At 37.6% G+C, this 18,394-nt stretch overlaps 1 protein-coding gene across 1 annotated transcript in view; it reads left to right on the top strand.

Annotated features, from left to right (window-relative positions):
* Positions 1 to 10,669, top strand: part of LOC115213121 (adhesion G-protein coupled receptor G6) — a 33,484-nt gene extending 22,815 nt beyond the window's left edge. The window contains exons 10-12 of the mRNA XM_029782049.2: positions 645 to 925; positions 2,550 to 2,619; positions 7,883 to 10,669. Coding sequence (XP_029637909.2) covers positions 645 to 925; positions 2,550 to 2,619; positions 7,883 to 8,483 — 952 coding nt within the window. The 3' untranslated portion in view covers positions 8,484 to 10,669. The remainder of the gene's footprint in view (positions 1 to 644; positions 926 to 2,549; positions 2,620 to 7,882) is intronic.
* The last annotated feature ends 7,725 nt before the right edge of the window (positions 10,670 to 18,394 follow it).

Here is an 18,394-nt window from a genome sequence, read left to right as displayed (position 1 = left end):
AGCCTTAAAAAGCAAGTCACATTCGATCACAGCACCAATAACAGTTGAGCTTCGTGCAATGCCAATACTCGATAATGAGGGGGCAGCCATCATGTATGTATGTATGTATGTATGTATGTATGTATGTATGTATTGTATGTATGTGTCGATATGAATATAAGTTTCTTCCACTCAAAAATGTGTGCCTAGATGAGAAATTACAATTATTATTTAAGTCATCGTCGTGATCTTCAATATCATCACCATCATCATCATAATAATAATAATAATAATAATAATAATAATAATAATAATAATAATAATAATAATGTTGTTATTATTATTATTACTAGTATTATTATTATTATTATTATCAATATCATTATTAGTTTCAAATTTTGGCACAAGGCCAGCAATGATTAGATCGACCCCAGTGTTCAGCCGGTTTTTATTTTGATGACCCCTGAAAGAATTAAAGGCAAAGCCAACCTCGGCGGAATTTGAACTCAGAACGTAAATACCAACGAAATACCGCCAAGCTTTTTTGCCCATCGTGTTAACGATTCTGTCATATCATTATTAATAACATCAAGATGATTTCGCCATAAATATGATCCTAATCAAATTTCCCCATCATTGTCATTATCTTCGTTTTTCTTACCTAGATGTCTTCATGGTGACCACTCCGGTAAAATCCTGCTGAATTTGTGTACGTCGATGTTACTGCTGAACAGTGTGTTCCTTGTAACGAGCCAAGTCGATTCCATGAAGACAGAAGAGTCAGCAGAGGCATTGTGTTTCACTCTCACCATACTCTCACATTTATTTCTGTTAACGACACTTGCCTGGATGTGTGTAGAGGCCTTCAATATGTACCAGCTTCTTGTCACCGTGTTCAGCATATACCACAGTCATTTCATGTTAAAACGAATGTTTGTCGCCTGGGGTGAGTATTATCCTTGCTTCATCCATCATATAACATTACTAGTATACCCGCGCAGTCAAAAATAAATAGAGAACGATTTTTCGGTTTGAAGAATGTTTCTTTTTGCCGTAATAATGTTAATTATTATTATTATTATTATTATTATTATTATTATTATTAATAATAATAATAATAATAATAATAATAATAATAATAAATAATAATAATAATAATAATAATATTACTACTACTATTACTGCTGCTACTACTACTACTACTACTACTACTACTACTACTACTACTACTATTACTGCTGCTACTCCTACTATTATTATTATTATTATTATAATCATCATTATTGTTGTTGTTGTTGCTATTATTTTATTTTGCTTTTCACTCATTAACGTTTTACGTAGTTCAACTTAGACAAATTAGAGAAACAAACCCAGCTGTTTCTTGCTATAAATACATCTAAATCAAAATTTTTCATGAACCTCTAAAATACTATTTGTGGATCCCTAATTTACGATTTTGCATGCGTGGACCCCCCAACAAATCTTTTATGAACCCCAGGGATCATATGGACCATTGGGTGAGAACCCCTTGTTTAAACGGAACATTAATGACATCCAGCTAACCAATCACGATGGGTCTGCAAAAGTCATGCTCAAAACCCCTTCCTCCAAACTCCAAACTCAAAAAGTAATTTTTTTTTTAAATCTCAAATCTGCGACAAGCTTTTTCGTGTTTCTTGGCGCCATTTGTACTGATTATCCATTGACATATCTGATTATCCATCTAATGAAGCAACTGGTTTTATTTTTATATCACTAGTGTGGCTGGTTAAATAAATATTTACCCTATCATTTGACATTCACTCAGTGTTCTCGTTAATCAGTCATCTACCTCTGCCAAAATTATACATTCAAGTGAACACGAAATACAACATATCCAAAAATGTAACGTAAACAATAGACTTGGTTAAATCCAAGTGTTTTGATTAATCTGGTAAACATTTTTCAGACTAGAAAAGCGTTCATTACAAATCAATACCTTTGCTTTCAAAATTAGCAAAAGCTAAACAAAATATGAAAGTTAAATAGGCGCAGGAGTGGCTGTGTGGTAAGTAGCTTGTTTACCAACCACATGGTTCCGGGTTCAGTCCCACTGCGTGGCACCTTGGGCAAGTGTCTTCTACTATAGCCTCGGGCCGACCAAAGCCTTGTGAGTAGATTTGGTAGACGGAAACTGAAAGAAGCCTGTCGTATATAGGTATATATATATATATGTATGTGTATGTGTTTGTGTGTTTGTCCCCCTAGCATTGCTTGACAGCCGATGCTGGTGTGTTTATGTCCCCGTCACTTAGCGGTTCGGCAAAAAGAGACCGATAGAATAAGTACTGGGCTTACAAAGAATAAGTCCCGGGGTCGATTTGCTCGACTAAAGGCGGTGCTCCAGCATGGTCGCAGTCAAATGACTGAAACAAGTAAAAGGGCAAAGAGAGAGAGAGAGTCATAGAAACTGATTTTTCTTTTAATTTTCGTTTCTTTTTTTTCTTATTTTATTTTATGGGAACCACAACGAATCTTTTGTTGTTCTGTTTTCATTTATTTGTTTTCTTCACTCATTTGTTTTGTTTTAGGTTTCCCTGCTCTAATTGTCGCCATAACTCTTGCAGTAGACTTGAAGAATTACAAGACACCGCCGGAATAGTGAGTTTTTGTCTTCTTTCTTTGTTTGGTTCTTGTTGATGATTAGTTCCCAGCTCAGCCCTCATCAAGCAGACTCTATTAATCAAAAGATTAAGGGCGGCGAGCTGGCAGAAACGTTAGCACGCTGGGCGAAATGCGTAGCCGTATTTCGTCTGTCTTTACATTCTGAGTTCAAATTCCGCCGAGGTCGACTTTGCCTTTCATCCTTTCGGGGTCGATAAATTAAGTACCAGTTTCGCACTGGGGTCGATGTAATCGACTTCATCCCTTTGTCTGTCTTTGTTTGTCCCCTCTATGTTTAGCCCCTTGTGGGTAGTAAAGAAATACATATTAATCAAAAGACGGATTTAGGGCATGAGCTAAATATGCCACCGCTTAGGATTTCGTAATACTCAAAAAGAGGACTCAAAAAGAGGACTCAAAAAGAGGACTCAAAAAGGCCGGACGTGAATTGGAAAAGCGCAAAGAGACAACTAAACACACTACATCACCATTGCTACAACTACAACTACTACAAGAAACTCTCAGTGTGGCCCTCTGCCTGCTGGAAGGGGTAACCAACTCAGTTAAATGATAGCCATAGCATCCTCTCTCTCCCTCTTTCTATACATGTACACACACACACACACATACACACACACACACACATACATACATACATACATACATACATACATACATACGTAGGCGCAGGAGTGGCTGTGTGGTAACCAACCACATGGTTCCGGGTTCAGTCCCACTGCGTGGCATCTTGGGCAAGTGTCTTCTGCTATAGCCCCGGGCCGACCAATGCCTTGTGAGTGGATTTGGTAGACGGAAACTGAAAGAAGCCCGTCGTATATATGTATATATATATATGCGTGTGTGTGTTTCTGTGTCTGTGTTTGTCCCCCTAGCATTGCTTGACAACCGATGTTGGTGTGTTTACATCCCCGTCACTTAGCGGTTCGGCAAAAGACACCGATAGAATAAGTACTGGGCTTACAAAGAATAAGTCCCGGGGTCGATTTGCTCGACTAAAGGTGGTGCTCCAGCATGGCCGCAGTCAAAATGACTGAAACAAGTAAAAGAGTAAAAGAGAGAGTATGCATACCCACACACAAACACACATCAGGACCTATATTGTTCAGTGAAACCTTTATCTAAGACAGGAGAGTGTGATTTGGAGGGGGGGAGATATTCACGTATGTGCTGGATTATATTTCTTTCATTATTGAACTAAAATACTGATAAATTATTCCTCACCAGAAAAATCGATAGATATATCTTATCGACAGACCAAAAGACCGCAAACCAGTCTATCGGAAATGGTTTATCAGCATGTAATAATAACATGCATATCATATGAAGCAATACCAGATAAGTTTCTGTAAGATGAGATCCCTCATTCGTTTTATCTATTCCAGATTGTTCTGGTCATGTGTATAGGTTTCATTCATCGTCATTGTTTATACGTTCAGACTGTGTGTGTGCGTGTATGTGTGTGTGTGTGTGTGTGTGTGTGTGTGTGTGTGTGTGTGTGTGTGTGTGTGTGTGTGTGCGTGTGGATGTGTTGTTGTTGTTGCTGTTCTCAGCATCATCATCATCATCATTGCACTAAACACCAGTAGATTAGCAGAAGAGTTAGAACACAAGAGAAAATGTTTGCGCCATTTAGCTACATTGTGGGTCACCTTATACTTTCTCGCCTTTTTTGTGTTGATAAAATATTTATTAGCCAAATACTGGAGATCGATTTAATCGATTGTTTCCTCTACAAAAGTGTGTGATATTTTTTTTTTGGGAAGCACTCCGTCGGTTACGACGATGAGGGTTCCGGTTGATCCGAAGCAACGGAACAGCCTGCTCGTGAAATTAACGTGTAAGTGGCTGAGCACTCCACAGACACGTGCACCCTTAACGTAGTTCTCGGGGATATTCAGCGTGACACAGAGAGTGACAAGGCCGGCCCCTTGAAATACAGGTACAACAGAAACAGGAAGTAAGAGTGAGAGAAAGTTGTGGTTAAAGAGTACAGCAGGGATCACCACCATCCCCTGCCGGAGCCTCGTGGAGCTTTTAGGTGTTTTCGCTCAATAAACACTCACAACGCCCGGTCTGGGAATCGAAACCGCGATCCTACGACCGCGAGTCCGCTGCCCTAACCACTGGGCCATTGCGCCTCCACGTGTGATATTTACTGCAGCTTTAAATGACAATATTGATAGAATGCCGGCCAAAAATGCCTTGCTTTTATTTAGTTACATCATTTACGCTCTGATTTCAGATTCTACTCAACGTTAACTTTGACTTTCATCATTTCTTCAAAATTCTATAGGATTTGGTATGGGTTCTATCCAAATTAGTGATTCGAATATTAATATTAGTGCACTGGCAACATTTACTGCTTTACGGTTATTCTTTTGGAGTTAAACGCGGTGGACATCATTTGTTGCAGTCATGGAATTCTAAGATGGAGCTACGTTTTGTGAATTAATAGTCCATTTCAAACTTATTCTAAGAGCGATTCCGTCCCGCAGAGACAGGTCTTTGCTGCTGTAATGGACTACTGATCTTGAGGAGTGTGAATGGCAACACAGTGGATAGTGTTCAGTATTTGCTGTCGATTAATCATATTTCATGTGTTGGTGAATATTTTTTCTCATATATTGTCACGCTGCTTCCATATTTCAGTCGTTCGAATAATTGGGATCATGAACTTTATTTAAAATGAATTGTGTTTGCATGGAGCTCGCACGTTCAAAGCAACGTTCGCCTGTTTAAAATCGATTCACCAAATGTAGAAATGCACAGGTTCGAATGACGACATTCACTGATTGCAGTTTTACTCTCCTTTGTCTTATATAAAACTTACTCCAACATAGAAATAGTTAAATATGGAATAGTTTTACATTTCGTATGAATAAAGTATAGATGGGCTGGACACGTCGCCCAGCTCACCGATAATCGGTGGACGCACGCAGTTGTCGAGTGGTACCCGCGTGAGCGGAAAAGACCACCCGGAAGACCTCCACGACGGTGGAGTGACGATTTCAAGAGGACAATTGGGATCACGTGGATGAGAAAGGCGCAATCCAGAGAGGAGTGGACAGCGTGCTGTGACCAGCGGTGTCAAATGGACGCCTGACGGACTGGTCGGTCAAAGTGAAAGTCAAAGTGATATGAATAAAATTCCTAGCACAGTTCCAAGGGAATAACCTATGGTTATAAACGTTTCCTATGAACAATTAAACTTGTTAAAAAATGTGTGCGTGTTAAAAGAAGGAACAGCATGCCAAGATAAACGTACAGCACAACAAAGGATGTCGTCAGCAAAGTGCTTGATACTGAACAGCAAACAAGAATGTGAATAGAGGGAGACGCAAAACAGTGAAAAATTTTAAAACATAGGCGCAGGAGTGGCTGTGTGGTAAGTAGCTTGCTAACCAACCACATGGTTCCGGGTTCAGTCCCACTGCGTGGAACCTTGGGCAAGTGTCTTCTACAATAGCCTCGGGCCGACCAAAGCCTTGTGAGTGGATTTGGTAGACGGAAACTGAAAAGAAGCCCGTCGTATATATGTACATATATATATATATATATATATATATATATATATATGCGCAGGCATTGCTGTGTGGTAAGTAGCTTGTTAACCAGCCACATGGTTCCGGGTTCAGTCCCACTGCGTGGCATCTTGGGCAAGTGTCTTCTACTATAGCCTCGGGCCGACCAATGCCTTGTGACTGGATTTGGTAGACGGAAACTGAAAGAAGCCCGTCGTATATATGTAAATATTTATATATATATGTTTGTGTGTGTTTGTCCCCCTAGCATTACTTGACAACCGATGCTGGTGTGTTTATGTCCCCGTTACTTAGCGGTTCGGCAAAAGAAACCGATAGAATAAGTACTGGGCTTACAAAAGAATAAGTCCCGGGGTCGTGTTGCTCGATTAAAGGCGGTGCTCCAGCATGGCCGCAGTCAAATGACTGAAACAAGTAAAAGAGTAAAAGAGAGTATCTAAACAATAGAATTCAGCAAACCATATATTCATGACGTTCGGTTTGTAGAACCAAAAATGCATTAAAAGAAAATATTCCATGAAACAAGAAATTTTTAATAAGCAGAAGTTGTGATGGCGTATTTTGTAAAAGTATTTGTTTACGACAGTGTCTAGTAATAAAATACTCTCGTATCTTTATACACATCAGATCAGCTCCTGGCAAGAGCTGCTTTCTGGGGGAATAGATGCGCCAAAAATAAATTGCGCAAGAAGTAGTTGATTATTGATTGGTTAAAAATGGCGTTAAACAGTCACATGATAAGTAGAATTTGGCAGGCCGCGTGAAGTGATTTTTATGTAAGACTAGCAGTATCGCCCGGCGTTGCTCGGGTTTGTAAGGGAAATAACTATATAAGCATTTTTAGAGATGTAAAGTATAATAGCCATCTCAATATGGCTAACCATATGTAGCTTTTTACGTTCTGAGATTTAATAATAAATTTTTAGAGAGTTACTTCCCTTATATATGCCAAAAATGCATTAAAAATGTGAAAAATTGATGGTAATTTTTTTTTTAAATCGTAGACTCATCGTAGACGCGCGCTAATACCCAGAATGGCTCCATATGAATCACGACTATAAGATACCCGGTTTTGGTTAAACTGCACCGCAAAATGTGGGAGTAGTTAGGAATCTAAATCGTAGGAGACAGACAGCACACAACCTCACTTTTATATATAAAGATTTTCACTGCGAAAATAAAGTCTAAAAGTCACGTGAAGTGCTAATTTGATCAAGCTGCATAAGACAATTTCTATTTGTCAGGCTTCAAGCAAAACAAAAGTTCGTTACAAGTTGAAAAAAGGCCGATCACTCTTAGTTCAAAATGCGTTATCTCACGCAGCACTTGATGCTGTATTGTAAAACCCTCCGTATTGTGTTTAATTGTAATGTCCTAGTTCTTGATATTTTCCTGGTATTCTCCTGAATGACTAACTAACACATTGGCTTTCGTCTGTGTTACACATTCATATCTATGTGTTTGCGTGTGCCAAGCTGCATCCCCACTCTTGGCACTATTTTGTTAGTGAACAGTACAACTGTGTGTAAAGTATATAATGTATTAATACGCTGAATGTCGAGTCCGTGTATCATGAATAAGAAATAAACACGTAGCAATAACAATGGTTTTCATTTGGTTGTCTATCCCATTAGAACCCAAACTACACATAACAGTCTGTACAACATATTTACTCATCTCTTTCTATTTCTTTGCAGCTGTTTCCTCTCGCACGGCAACAGAACGGCATTCTACGCAGCTCTTCTGGCACCGGCATGCATTATACTGTCCATCAACTCGCTGGTTTTTGCAATGGTTACTAAAGTTATAATGAAGCCTAAATTCAAAAATAAAAATCAATGTAATTCTCCAGTAACAATGGTCCAAGTCCGTGGATGCTTCACTGTAATGGTTCTTCTGGGAGTAACCTGGCTCTTTGGTCCTCTGGCTGTAAATGAAATTAAACTTGTCTTCAACTATTTGTTTTGCATCTTGAATTCTCTACAAGGATTCTTCATCTTCGTGTTCCGGTGCCTTTTAAATCCTGAGGCAAAAATGGCATGGATCCAGCTCATAAAGATGGGAACCCTGAAGAAGAAGAAAGGACCACGCAAATCTGTTGATAGTTCTTCGAACGGGATGTACGGCGGACCACTAGCTAATCGATGGAGTCAAAAGACAATGACGATCGATATCAGAGAAAGCGCCAATCTTAAACGATCGGTAAGATCAAGCAACGGAAGTGTTATTAAAAACAATCCAGCAAAAAAATATGGCAGCGGCGACTGGGAAGATAAAAATGGCGACGCCTATCAGTGAAGCAGTCTTCGTATGATGATGTTTTGTGGTGTGTAAATAATGATGTTGATAAAGTAAAAAAACAAAAAAGACTTGGAGAATATTCAAAAGGTAGTATATCATAAACTCTATTTATCATACTGAAACATTGTTGTCGAATGAATTTAAGAAGAAAAAAAATGATGTAAACGCATTCCACTATCATTCACCTCAACTAAACAAATAAACAAGTTTTTTCTGTAGGTAAGAAAAAAAAATGTTAACTGAATTTCTGGTAGAAAACTATAAAAGTGAATTTGCTTCATCAAGATAAAATGACATAACTTTCTAATAAAAAAATGACAGATAAAAAAACGACGTTGATATAACCATTCTATCTGAACACAATGTGTGTGTGTGTGTGTGTGTGTGTGTGTGTGGTGTGTGTGTGTGTGTGTGTGTATGTGTGTGTGTGTGTGTGTGTGTGTGTGTGTGTGTGTATTTCAAGTATTTTCCAATTGACATAAAAATTTAGCATTACTTGGTAGAAGCTGATTCTAGCTTTAAAAAAACATTTGCTTTCAACATGAAACGGTTACATTTCCTACATAAAGCAACACAAAGAAGTGACAACAAGTGGAACTTATAATAATAATAATCTACTTTGATTTTAATATCCCTGGACTAACATAAGGCGGTGAACTGGCAGAATCGTTAGAACTCCGTTCAAAATGCTTTGCGGCATTTCGTCAGGTTTTACATTCTAAATTCAAATTCCGCCGAGGTCGACTTTGCCTTTTATCCTTTCGGGGTCGATAAAATAAGAACCAGTTGAACACTGGGGTCGATGTAATCAACTTAGCCTCTCCCATCCCCCAAAACCTTGCTGGCCTTGTGCCAAAATTTGAAACCAACATTCTTGGACTAACAATTTTTTGGAACTACCGATAAAATGACATTCCACGTCTCCTTGCGCGAATCATTATAACTAACGGGTGTTAGTCCGTCTCAGTAGGATAACATTCTTTCAATTACTTATGACATTTTCTAGTAATATAACAAGGGAGGGGAAAATCCGTGTAAAAATTATTTATTGAAAAGTTTATTTTCTCTTGAGATGTAAAATTTGTAAAAAACAAAATTATTATAAATCGGTTGTGCACGTGTTAACAACACGCTTAAAATCAATATGGAATAATCGGTAAATATCAAAACATTCAAAATTATCCAAATTTATGAGTTTTCTTTAAAAACGTGAACTCTTTCCTTTAGATGTAAATATTTCTACAGGAAAATTATTTTTGCAAACCAAATAACAAATATATTAAAACAATGTAGAGAAGGAAATTCATGAAAAATATCTATAAAAAACATTGATTATCGAAGCATCTAGGAATAACAAAAGGTGGTCAAAAATTCATTGGTGATGAAATAAATTTATCAACACTTCTAGAAATTGAAAATAAGTTTTATGGTAATTTATGAAAGTACTTTATGAATTTATGAAAATCCAATTCGACAACCGGTCCAGACATGAAGTAGTACAGAACTTATGAATTTGTCAGGAAAATTTTTCTAAGAAGTTTACGCGAGGAGAAATTTAGAACAAACGAATAAATGACGTAGTGAAAACATCTATGAATATGATATATTGGACAATATAACCTGGCACCTGAAAACGACGTGGTATTAAAAGATATTGAAATATGTATAGATGAATGAAGACAGGTTGAGAGACGCTTTTCTGATATTTTTCTAAATTGTGCCTCATTTGATACTCATCCTCAGATTCGACACAGAAGTGAAAATGAGTCTGTGTGTGTGTCTGTGTGTGTGTGTGTGTGTCTGTGTGTGTGTTGAAAAGATGAAACTTACCCAAAACGTTTTCTGAGAATTCTCTCTCTCTCTCTCTCTCTCTCTCTCTCCTCTCTCTCTCTCTCTCTCTCTCTCCCTCTCTTTCTCTGTCTGTCTATCACTATTGTGTCTCTCCATTTGGACAAAAGTCATGTATAAGTCTGGCATGACTCGAACTTTCAGAAGGGGTGTGAGTCCGGTCGTGCTCCGTCACCGACGGATAAATCGTAAATTCTCACTAACCTCACCATTAGACCGCGATTTTTGCGGAGAAAAAAAGAAAAACCATGGAAACCTTCGAAAGATAAAGCTCGTGGTTTTCGTTTGAACCATTTTACCAGAGAAATAATAAACTGTTGTTTAAAGGTCAAGAACTCTTGAGTATTCTTTTCTGCTGTGTATGTGCATTGACTTATTTCTAACAACGATGGCATTGTCGGTATTAATTAACATTAAAAATAATGATGTTAACGTTTTTGTTGTTGCTGTTATTAATTACGATGATGATGAGCACAAAAGGTTTTGAGTCAGAGAAGGCGAGCATTTTTTGGTGCGAGCATTGGTGAGTATCTACAAGAAGAACAAATTCTCTGACATAACTGGGGAAACTTTTGAGCAGCAGATAATCATTTTTTTTTTTTTAGTTTTGTATGTCATAAATTATTTTATAGAGACAGCAAACGAAATAATGGAAATCTTTATATAAAAAAGTGAAGTTGTGTGTCTGTCTCCTACGATTTAGATTCCTAACTACTCCCACATTTTGCGGTGCAGTTTAACCAAAACCGGGTATCTTATAGTCGTGATTCATATCGAGCCCTTCAGGGTATTAGCGCGCGTCTACGATGAGTCTACGATTTAAAAAAAAAATTACCATCAATTTTTCCCATTTTAATGCATTTTTTCGCTATTATATAAGGGAAGTAACTCTCTAAAAATGTCTACGATGAGTCAACGATTTAAAAAAAAAATTTACCATAATTTTTTTTTCATTTTTAATGCCTTTTTTTGCTATTTTTTGGCTATAACTCTCTAAAAATGCTTATATAGTTATTTCCCTTGCAAACCCGAGCAACGCCAGGCGTTACTGCTAGTCATTATTAAAGAGATTTGTTTAGGAGTAGACATGGCTGTACAGTAAGAAGCTCGCTTCCTAACCACATGGTTCCGGATGATTCAGTCCCACTTGAGCAAGTGTCTTCTACCTTGGACCGAATAAAGCCTTGTGAGTGGATTTGGTAGACGGAAACTGGAAGAAGCCTGCCGTGTGTGTGTGCGTGCGTGCATGTGTGTGCATGTTTGTGTGTGTGTGTGTGTGTTTGTGTGTGTGTCTGTGTGTGTCTTCGCGTCTGTGTTTGTCCTTCACCACCGCTTGACAACCGGTGTTGGCGTGTTTACGTCCCCGTAACATAGCGCTTCGGCAAAAGAGTCCGATAGAATATATATCAGGCTTTACAAAAAAACAAGTACTGGTGTTGATTCATTCGACTAAAAATGCTTCAAGGCGGTGCCCCAGCATGGCCACAATCTAATGGCTGAAACAAGTAAAAAAAAAATTAGAGATAAACAATCTATAACCTCTGAATTGTTTGAATGTGAGTTACTGGAATTTCGTGCTTCAAAAATAAAATTAATGAGTAAATAATTAAGTTAATGGACGGAGATAGGAAAAAGGAGTGTTGAGACTTAAATTGAAATAAATCTTTATATATAAAAGTGAGGTTGTGTGCTGTCTGTCTCCTACGATTTAGATTCCTAACTACTCCCACGTTTTGCGGTGCAGTTTAACCAAAACCGGGTATCTTATAGTCGTGATTCATATCGAGCCCTTCTGGGTATTAGCGCGCGTCTACGATGAGTCTACGATTTAAAAAAAAATTACCGTCATTTTTTCCATTTTAATGCATTTTTCGTTATTATATAAGGGAAGTAACTCTCTAAAAATGTCTTTTAGAGAGTGACCCACAAGAGTTAGAATATAAGAAAAAATGTTTGCGCCATTTAGCTACATTGTGGGTCACATTATACTTTCTCGCCTTTTTTGTGTTGATAAAATTTATTAGCCAAATACTGGAGATCGATTTAATCGATTGTTTCCTCTACATAAGTGTGTGATATATTTTTTTTTTTTTTGAAAGCACTCCGTCGGTTACGACGATGAGGGTTCCGGTTGATCCGAATCAACGGAACAGCCTGCTCATGAAATTAACGTGTAAGAGCTTTTGGGTGTTTTCGCTCAATAAACACTCACAACGCCCTGTCTGGGAATCGAAACCGCGATCCTACGACCGCGAGCCCGCTGCCCTAACCACTGGGCCATTGCACCTCCACCACTTCTTTATTAGTCGTCAAGTGGTTGGCTATTTAACCAATTAACAAATCGATTATTTGATTAATCAATCAATCTATTTTACTCTCAGTGAAACGTTGTTGCGCCACCGAGGGCAGGTTCGTTATATCAGGGTCTTGAAAGCAACGTATGTAAAACCCTGGTTTCCCTCTCTTTCTCTTTACTCTTTTACTTTGTTTCACTCATTTGACTGTGGCCATGCTGGAGCACCACCTTTAGTCGAGCAAATCGACCCCGGGACTTATTCTTTTGTAGGCCTAGTACTCATTCTATCGGTCTCTTTTGCCGAACCGCTAAGTTACGGGGATGTAAACACACCAGCATTTATTGTCAAGCGATGTTGGGAGGAGGAGACAAACACACACACACACACACACACACATACATACATATATATATATCTATATATATATATATATTTGGTGAAATTGATTAATTAATTAATTTTACCCTCAATTGTTGAAATTATATATATATATATATATATATATAATATATATATATATATATTATATATATATATATATTTGGTGAAATTGATTAATTAATTAATTTTACCCTCAATTGTTGAAATTATATATATATATATATATATAATATATATATATATATATATATATACACACACACATATATACGATGGACTTCTTTCAGTTTCTGTCTACCAACTCCACCCACAAGGCTTTGGTCGGCCCGAGGCTATAGTAGAAGACACTTGTCCAAGGTGCCACGCAATGGTACTGAACCCGGAACCATGTGGTTCGTAAGCAAGCTACTTACCACACAGCCACTCCTACGCCTCAGTGATTTGAAAGCAATGATTCACATGAGTATGTTGAGAAAAATAATGATAATATTGCTACTGCGGCAGAAGGTGGCGAACTGGGGTCAATTTGGTCTGTCCTCTTCGCGAACTTGCTCACCTTGAAACCAATATTACTAAGGCGGCGAGCTGGCAGAAACGTTAGCACGCCGGGCGAAATGTGTAGCCGTATTTCGTCTGTCGTTACGTTCTGAGTTCAAATTCTGCCGAGGTCGACTTTGCCTTTCATCCTTTCGGGGTCGATAAATTAAGTACCAGTCACGCACTGGGGTCGATGTAATCGACTTAATCCCTCTGTCTGTCCTTGTTTGTCCCTTCTGTGTTTAGCCCCTTGTGGGTAGTAAAGAAAGAAATATTACTAATGTGCCATTTTTTTTTTAGACAGCTAAACGTTTCAGAGATGAAATTTCAGACTGTCAGAACTTCGTTTTCTTCCTTTTCTGCATTATTCCTCTCATTCACTTATTTCAACGGGTTCTTATTTAGTTCTTCAAATCTTAAAACTATTTCCCCAAATTGAGCTGCATCTGAATCAGTCAGTTGCATCTGAAAGTTATCCAAATCAATCCACAAAAAGCATTTCCAAATTCAAGCCAACTAAAGTTACTTTGTCGAGACACTCGGTGACTTTTGCAGTTTTTCCAAGGGACATATATTTCTTTACTACCCACAAGGGGCTAAACACAGAGGGGACAAACAAGGACAGACAGAGGATTAAGTCGAATACATCGACCCCAGTGCGAAACTGGTACTTAATTTATCGACCCCGAAAGGATGAAAGGCAAAGTCGACCTCGGCGGAATTTGAACTCGGAACGTAACGGCAGACGAAATCCGGCTACGCATTTCGCCCGGCGTGCTAACGTTTCGCCCAGCTCGCCAAGGGACATAACTACTTGTTCAGTAGTTGAACACATTGAATGTCGGTTTTCTCGCGAATATGAAAGCGTGTATGCATGTATGTGTGTGCGTGCGTGTATGCATGTATGTGTGTGCGTACGTGCGTGTGTAGGTGTTGTTAAGGGAATATTTGAATGTCACATCTATTTGAAAAACCATTTGTGCTTTGCCAGATCTTTGTAAACTAGTATTCAAATTATTTAAACAAGAAAAAAGAAATCTATAAAGAAAATAATCATGAATTTACAAATCTATACAACGTCAGATACTTCTGGACAAGAAAATTTTTCATTTGTCAAAAGTAAATTTCATCCAAACACTCAACAAATTACTTAAGAACAGAACTTCTACAAAGCCGACGAATATTGACATAAGTAGTCCGGTGTACACCGGTTTCGCCAGGTTCAGTAAATTCCGAATCTTTTTTTTTTTAAGCAGATATAAATTTACTATGTTTTTTGTTTATATTTTGAACTAGCAATATCGCCCGGTGTTGCTCGGGTTTGTAAGGGAAATAACTATATAAGCATTTTTAGAGATGTAAAGTATAATAGCCATCTCAATATGGCTAACCACAAAGGGGGGGGGGTTACTGTAACTTTTTACGTTCTGAGATTTAATAATACATTTTTAGAGAGTTACTTCCCTTATATAATAGCAAAAAAAATTATTAAAATGGGAAAAAATGATGGTAATTTTTTTTTTTAATCGTAGACTCATCGTAGACGCGCGCTAATACCCAGAAAGGCTCGATATGAATCACGACTATAAGATACCCGCTTTTAGTTACACTGCACCGCAAAATGTGGGAGTAGTTAGGAATGTAAATCGTAGGAGACAGACAGCACACAACCTCACTTTTATATATAAAGATATTCTGTCCAACTTTGATTCTACTCACTTGCAAATCTTTAATGCGCTGAATTTTTTTTTCCTCCTTCTTTTGAAAATCCATTCAAAAAATAAGAAGAACTGCACTATAACCATTATTCTTAAATATATTCTTCGTTGCTATGTGTTTTCCATACAGATTTCATGAAAATAGGGAGAAAGAATGGGAAGGAGGATTAAACTGTATTGGTGAATTATATCAAAATTTGTAAGCAGTAGCGATGATCGTGTAAAAGGATAAAATGTTTGAAAAAACACGTTACGCAAGAGCGAGGGTCGCCGACAGACAGATTATGAGAAAGAAGGGACAAGTATGAAAAATTGCGATCCACTCAAGGTAAAGGGCAACACGTATATAGAAAGCGAGAGAGACAGCAAGCTAGATAGAGAAAAAGAAAAGAAGAAAAAGGGACTACTGCTACTACACACAGCTAATGGTATTCCTAAAGCCAGCGAGCTGGCAGAAATGTTAGCACGCCGGGCGAAATGCTTAGCGGTATTTCGTCTGCCGTTACGTTCTGAGTTCAAATTCCACCGAGGTCGACTTTGCCTTTCATCCTTTCGGGGTCGATAAATTAAGTACCAGTTACGCACTGGGGTCGATATAATCGACTTAATCCCTTTGTCTGTCCTTGTTTGTCCCCTCTGTGTTTAGCCCCTTGTGGGTAATAAAGAAATAAGTATTCCTAATGAATCATTTCGTCTATGTCCGCGTTTAGGGCCAATCAGCAATCTCTTTGAGAGACCACATTTTCAACATGTCTGACTACAGCATTGAGTCAAGTAAAAAAAATAAAAGGTAGGAGAAATTTTTAATCGGAACTTATTAACCCCAGTACTTATTTTTTGTAAAGCTTGGTACTTAGTCTATTGGTCCTTTTGGGCGAACCGCTAAGTTACAGGGACGTAAACACACCAACACCGGTTATCAAGCAGTAGTGAGAGACAAACGCGTACACAAAGACATACATACATGCATCTCTTATTATAAAAGGCAGATTTTATCTGCCTCCCTTTGTCTCTTATAGAAATCTACAATATAGGATTTCTTCAATTACAATTTACCTAGCATTTTTAAGAGTAAAATACATCGGGTCGTGCCAGGTACAGTTTTTCAAATTTCACCCCCAATTAAGCAAAATTTCGAGAAAACTCACATTGTGGTGTGTAAGTGAAGTGCTTTTCTTAGTGTGGGCTACAGCACACACACACACACAAACGGAGCGAAATGCTTCACTCATGCTATCACCCTAATTTCTCCTCCTTTCTCTTTGCAAGTGTGCAACGATTAAAGTGAAAGTATTTATATAAAACGAGAGAAGTGTACCTTAAACCACTACTCAAAAAAAAAAAACACAGCAAACAGAAACAAATAAATACATAACGATTTACTCCTCACACAATTTCTTCAATTAGAGTTTACCTATGATTTTTCAAAGTACTTCCATTCGGTCATGGCATACAAAATTTCTTTCAATTTCACCCCCATTTCAGAAAAAATTCGAGAAAACTAAATATTTTACCATTTCACTCTTTCACTCTGCATATTACTCCCACTTCCTCTTTACACACATAGACACGCAAATATATAAATAAAATTGTAAGCTAACGTGTGTGTGTGTGTGTGTGTGTGTGTGTGTGCGTGTGTGTGAGTATGTGTGTGTGTGCGTGTGTGTGTGTGTGAGGGTGCGTGTGTGTGTGTGTGTGTGTGTGTGCGTGTGTGTGAGTGTGTGACAGGGATGAGCCAGTCAGACTGGTCATCCTTTTTGCTAGAAGATCACCTATGGTCTTTTATGCTACACCACTGGTTTTCAGTTCATGTTAATCAAATTAATATTCACAACAAGAAGGACTATTCATTATAATACATCAGTTCCACACATTTACCCTGGTTCCATTTCGGACAACTGCACAAACATTTGCCATTTCACACATGTATGTAAACATGTAAAATTTCTTAAAAATTTCAATTCATACAAAGTTTTTTAGGACGAATATAAGATCTAAAGTATATCCAAGTAGCAGAAAGATCACCCAAAAGTGTATATAGATATTTAAATGTATTTATATATTCATCTATACACAGATGTATGTATAATGTGTGTGTATATATTTCCATAGAGGTAACCTTTCACTCCATACAAAGTTATTTAGGACGAATATAAGATCTAAAGTATATCCAAGTAGCAGAAAGATCGCCCAAAAGTGTATATAGATATTTAAATGTATTTATATATTCATCTATACACAGATGTATGTATAATGTGTGTGTATATATTTCCATAGACGTAACCATTCACTCCGCACAAAGTTTTTTAGGACGAAAATAAGATCTAAAGTTATCTCTAAGTAGCACAAAGATCGCCCAAAAGTGTATATAGATATATAAATGTATTTATATATTCATCTATGCACACATGTATGTATAACGTGTGTGTATATATTTCCATAGAGGTAACCATTCACTCCATACAAAGTTTTTTAGGACGAAAATAAGATCTAAAGTTATCTCTAAGAAACAGAAAGATCGCCCAAAAGTGTATATAGATATTTAAATGTATTTATATATTCATCTATACACACATGTATGTATAATGTGCGTGTATATATTTCCATAGAGGTAACCATTCAATCCATACAAAGTTTTTTAGGACGAAAATATTTATATATAAAAGAAAGGTTGTGTGTCTGTCTACTCCGATTTAGATTCCTAACTACTCCCACATTTTGCGATGCAGTTTAACCAAAACCGGGTATCTTATAGTCGTGATTCATATCGAGCCCTTCTGGGTATTAGCGCGCGTCTACGATGGCTTTCTATCTTGCAGTAACTAACTGTTGCTTTGCAATTTATACTTACTATGACAGACTGGAGTGATTAGAAATAGCAGTCAAAACCACAAGCCTTGTATTAAAAACGGAAGACGAAAAGCTTCCAGGATATTATTTGTATGAGGAAAACAAGGCAAACGATGGGTGGACAGCAGAAGATGTGGATGTATGTAATTACATCTAAGATTAAATAAAAATAACGGCAGCGGACATCATAGAATGCAGGTCTGATCCCTTCCTGGAAGGTGGTAGAAGGGATGTCAGGATATTAAGTCTGTTTTTAATTTGTTTATATCTCCCGGGT

This window comes from Octopus sinensis, linkage group LG6, assembly GCF_006345805.1.
Source record: "Octopus sinensis linkage group LG6, ASM634580v1, whole genome shotgun sequence".
NCBI lineage: Eukaryota > Metazoa > Mollusca > Cephalopoda > Octopoda > Octopodidae > Octopus > Octopus sinensis.
The sequence above is the reverse complement of the archived record's forward strand: the minus strand, read 5'-3'. Positions and strand labels throughout refer to the sequence as shown.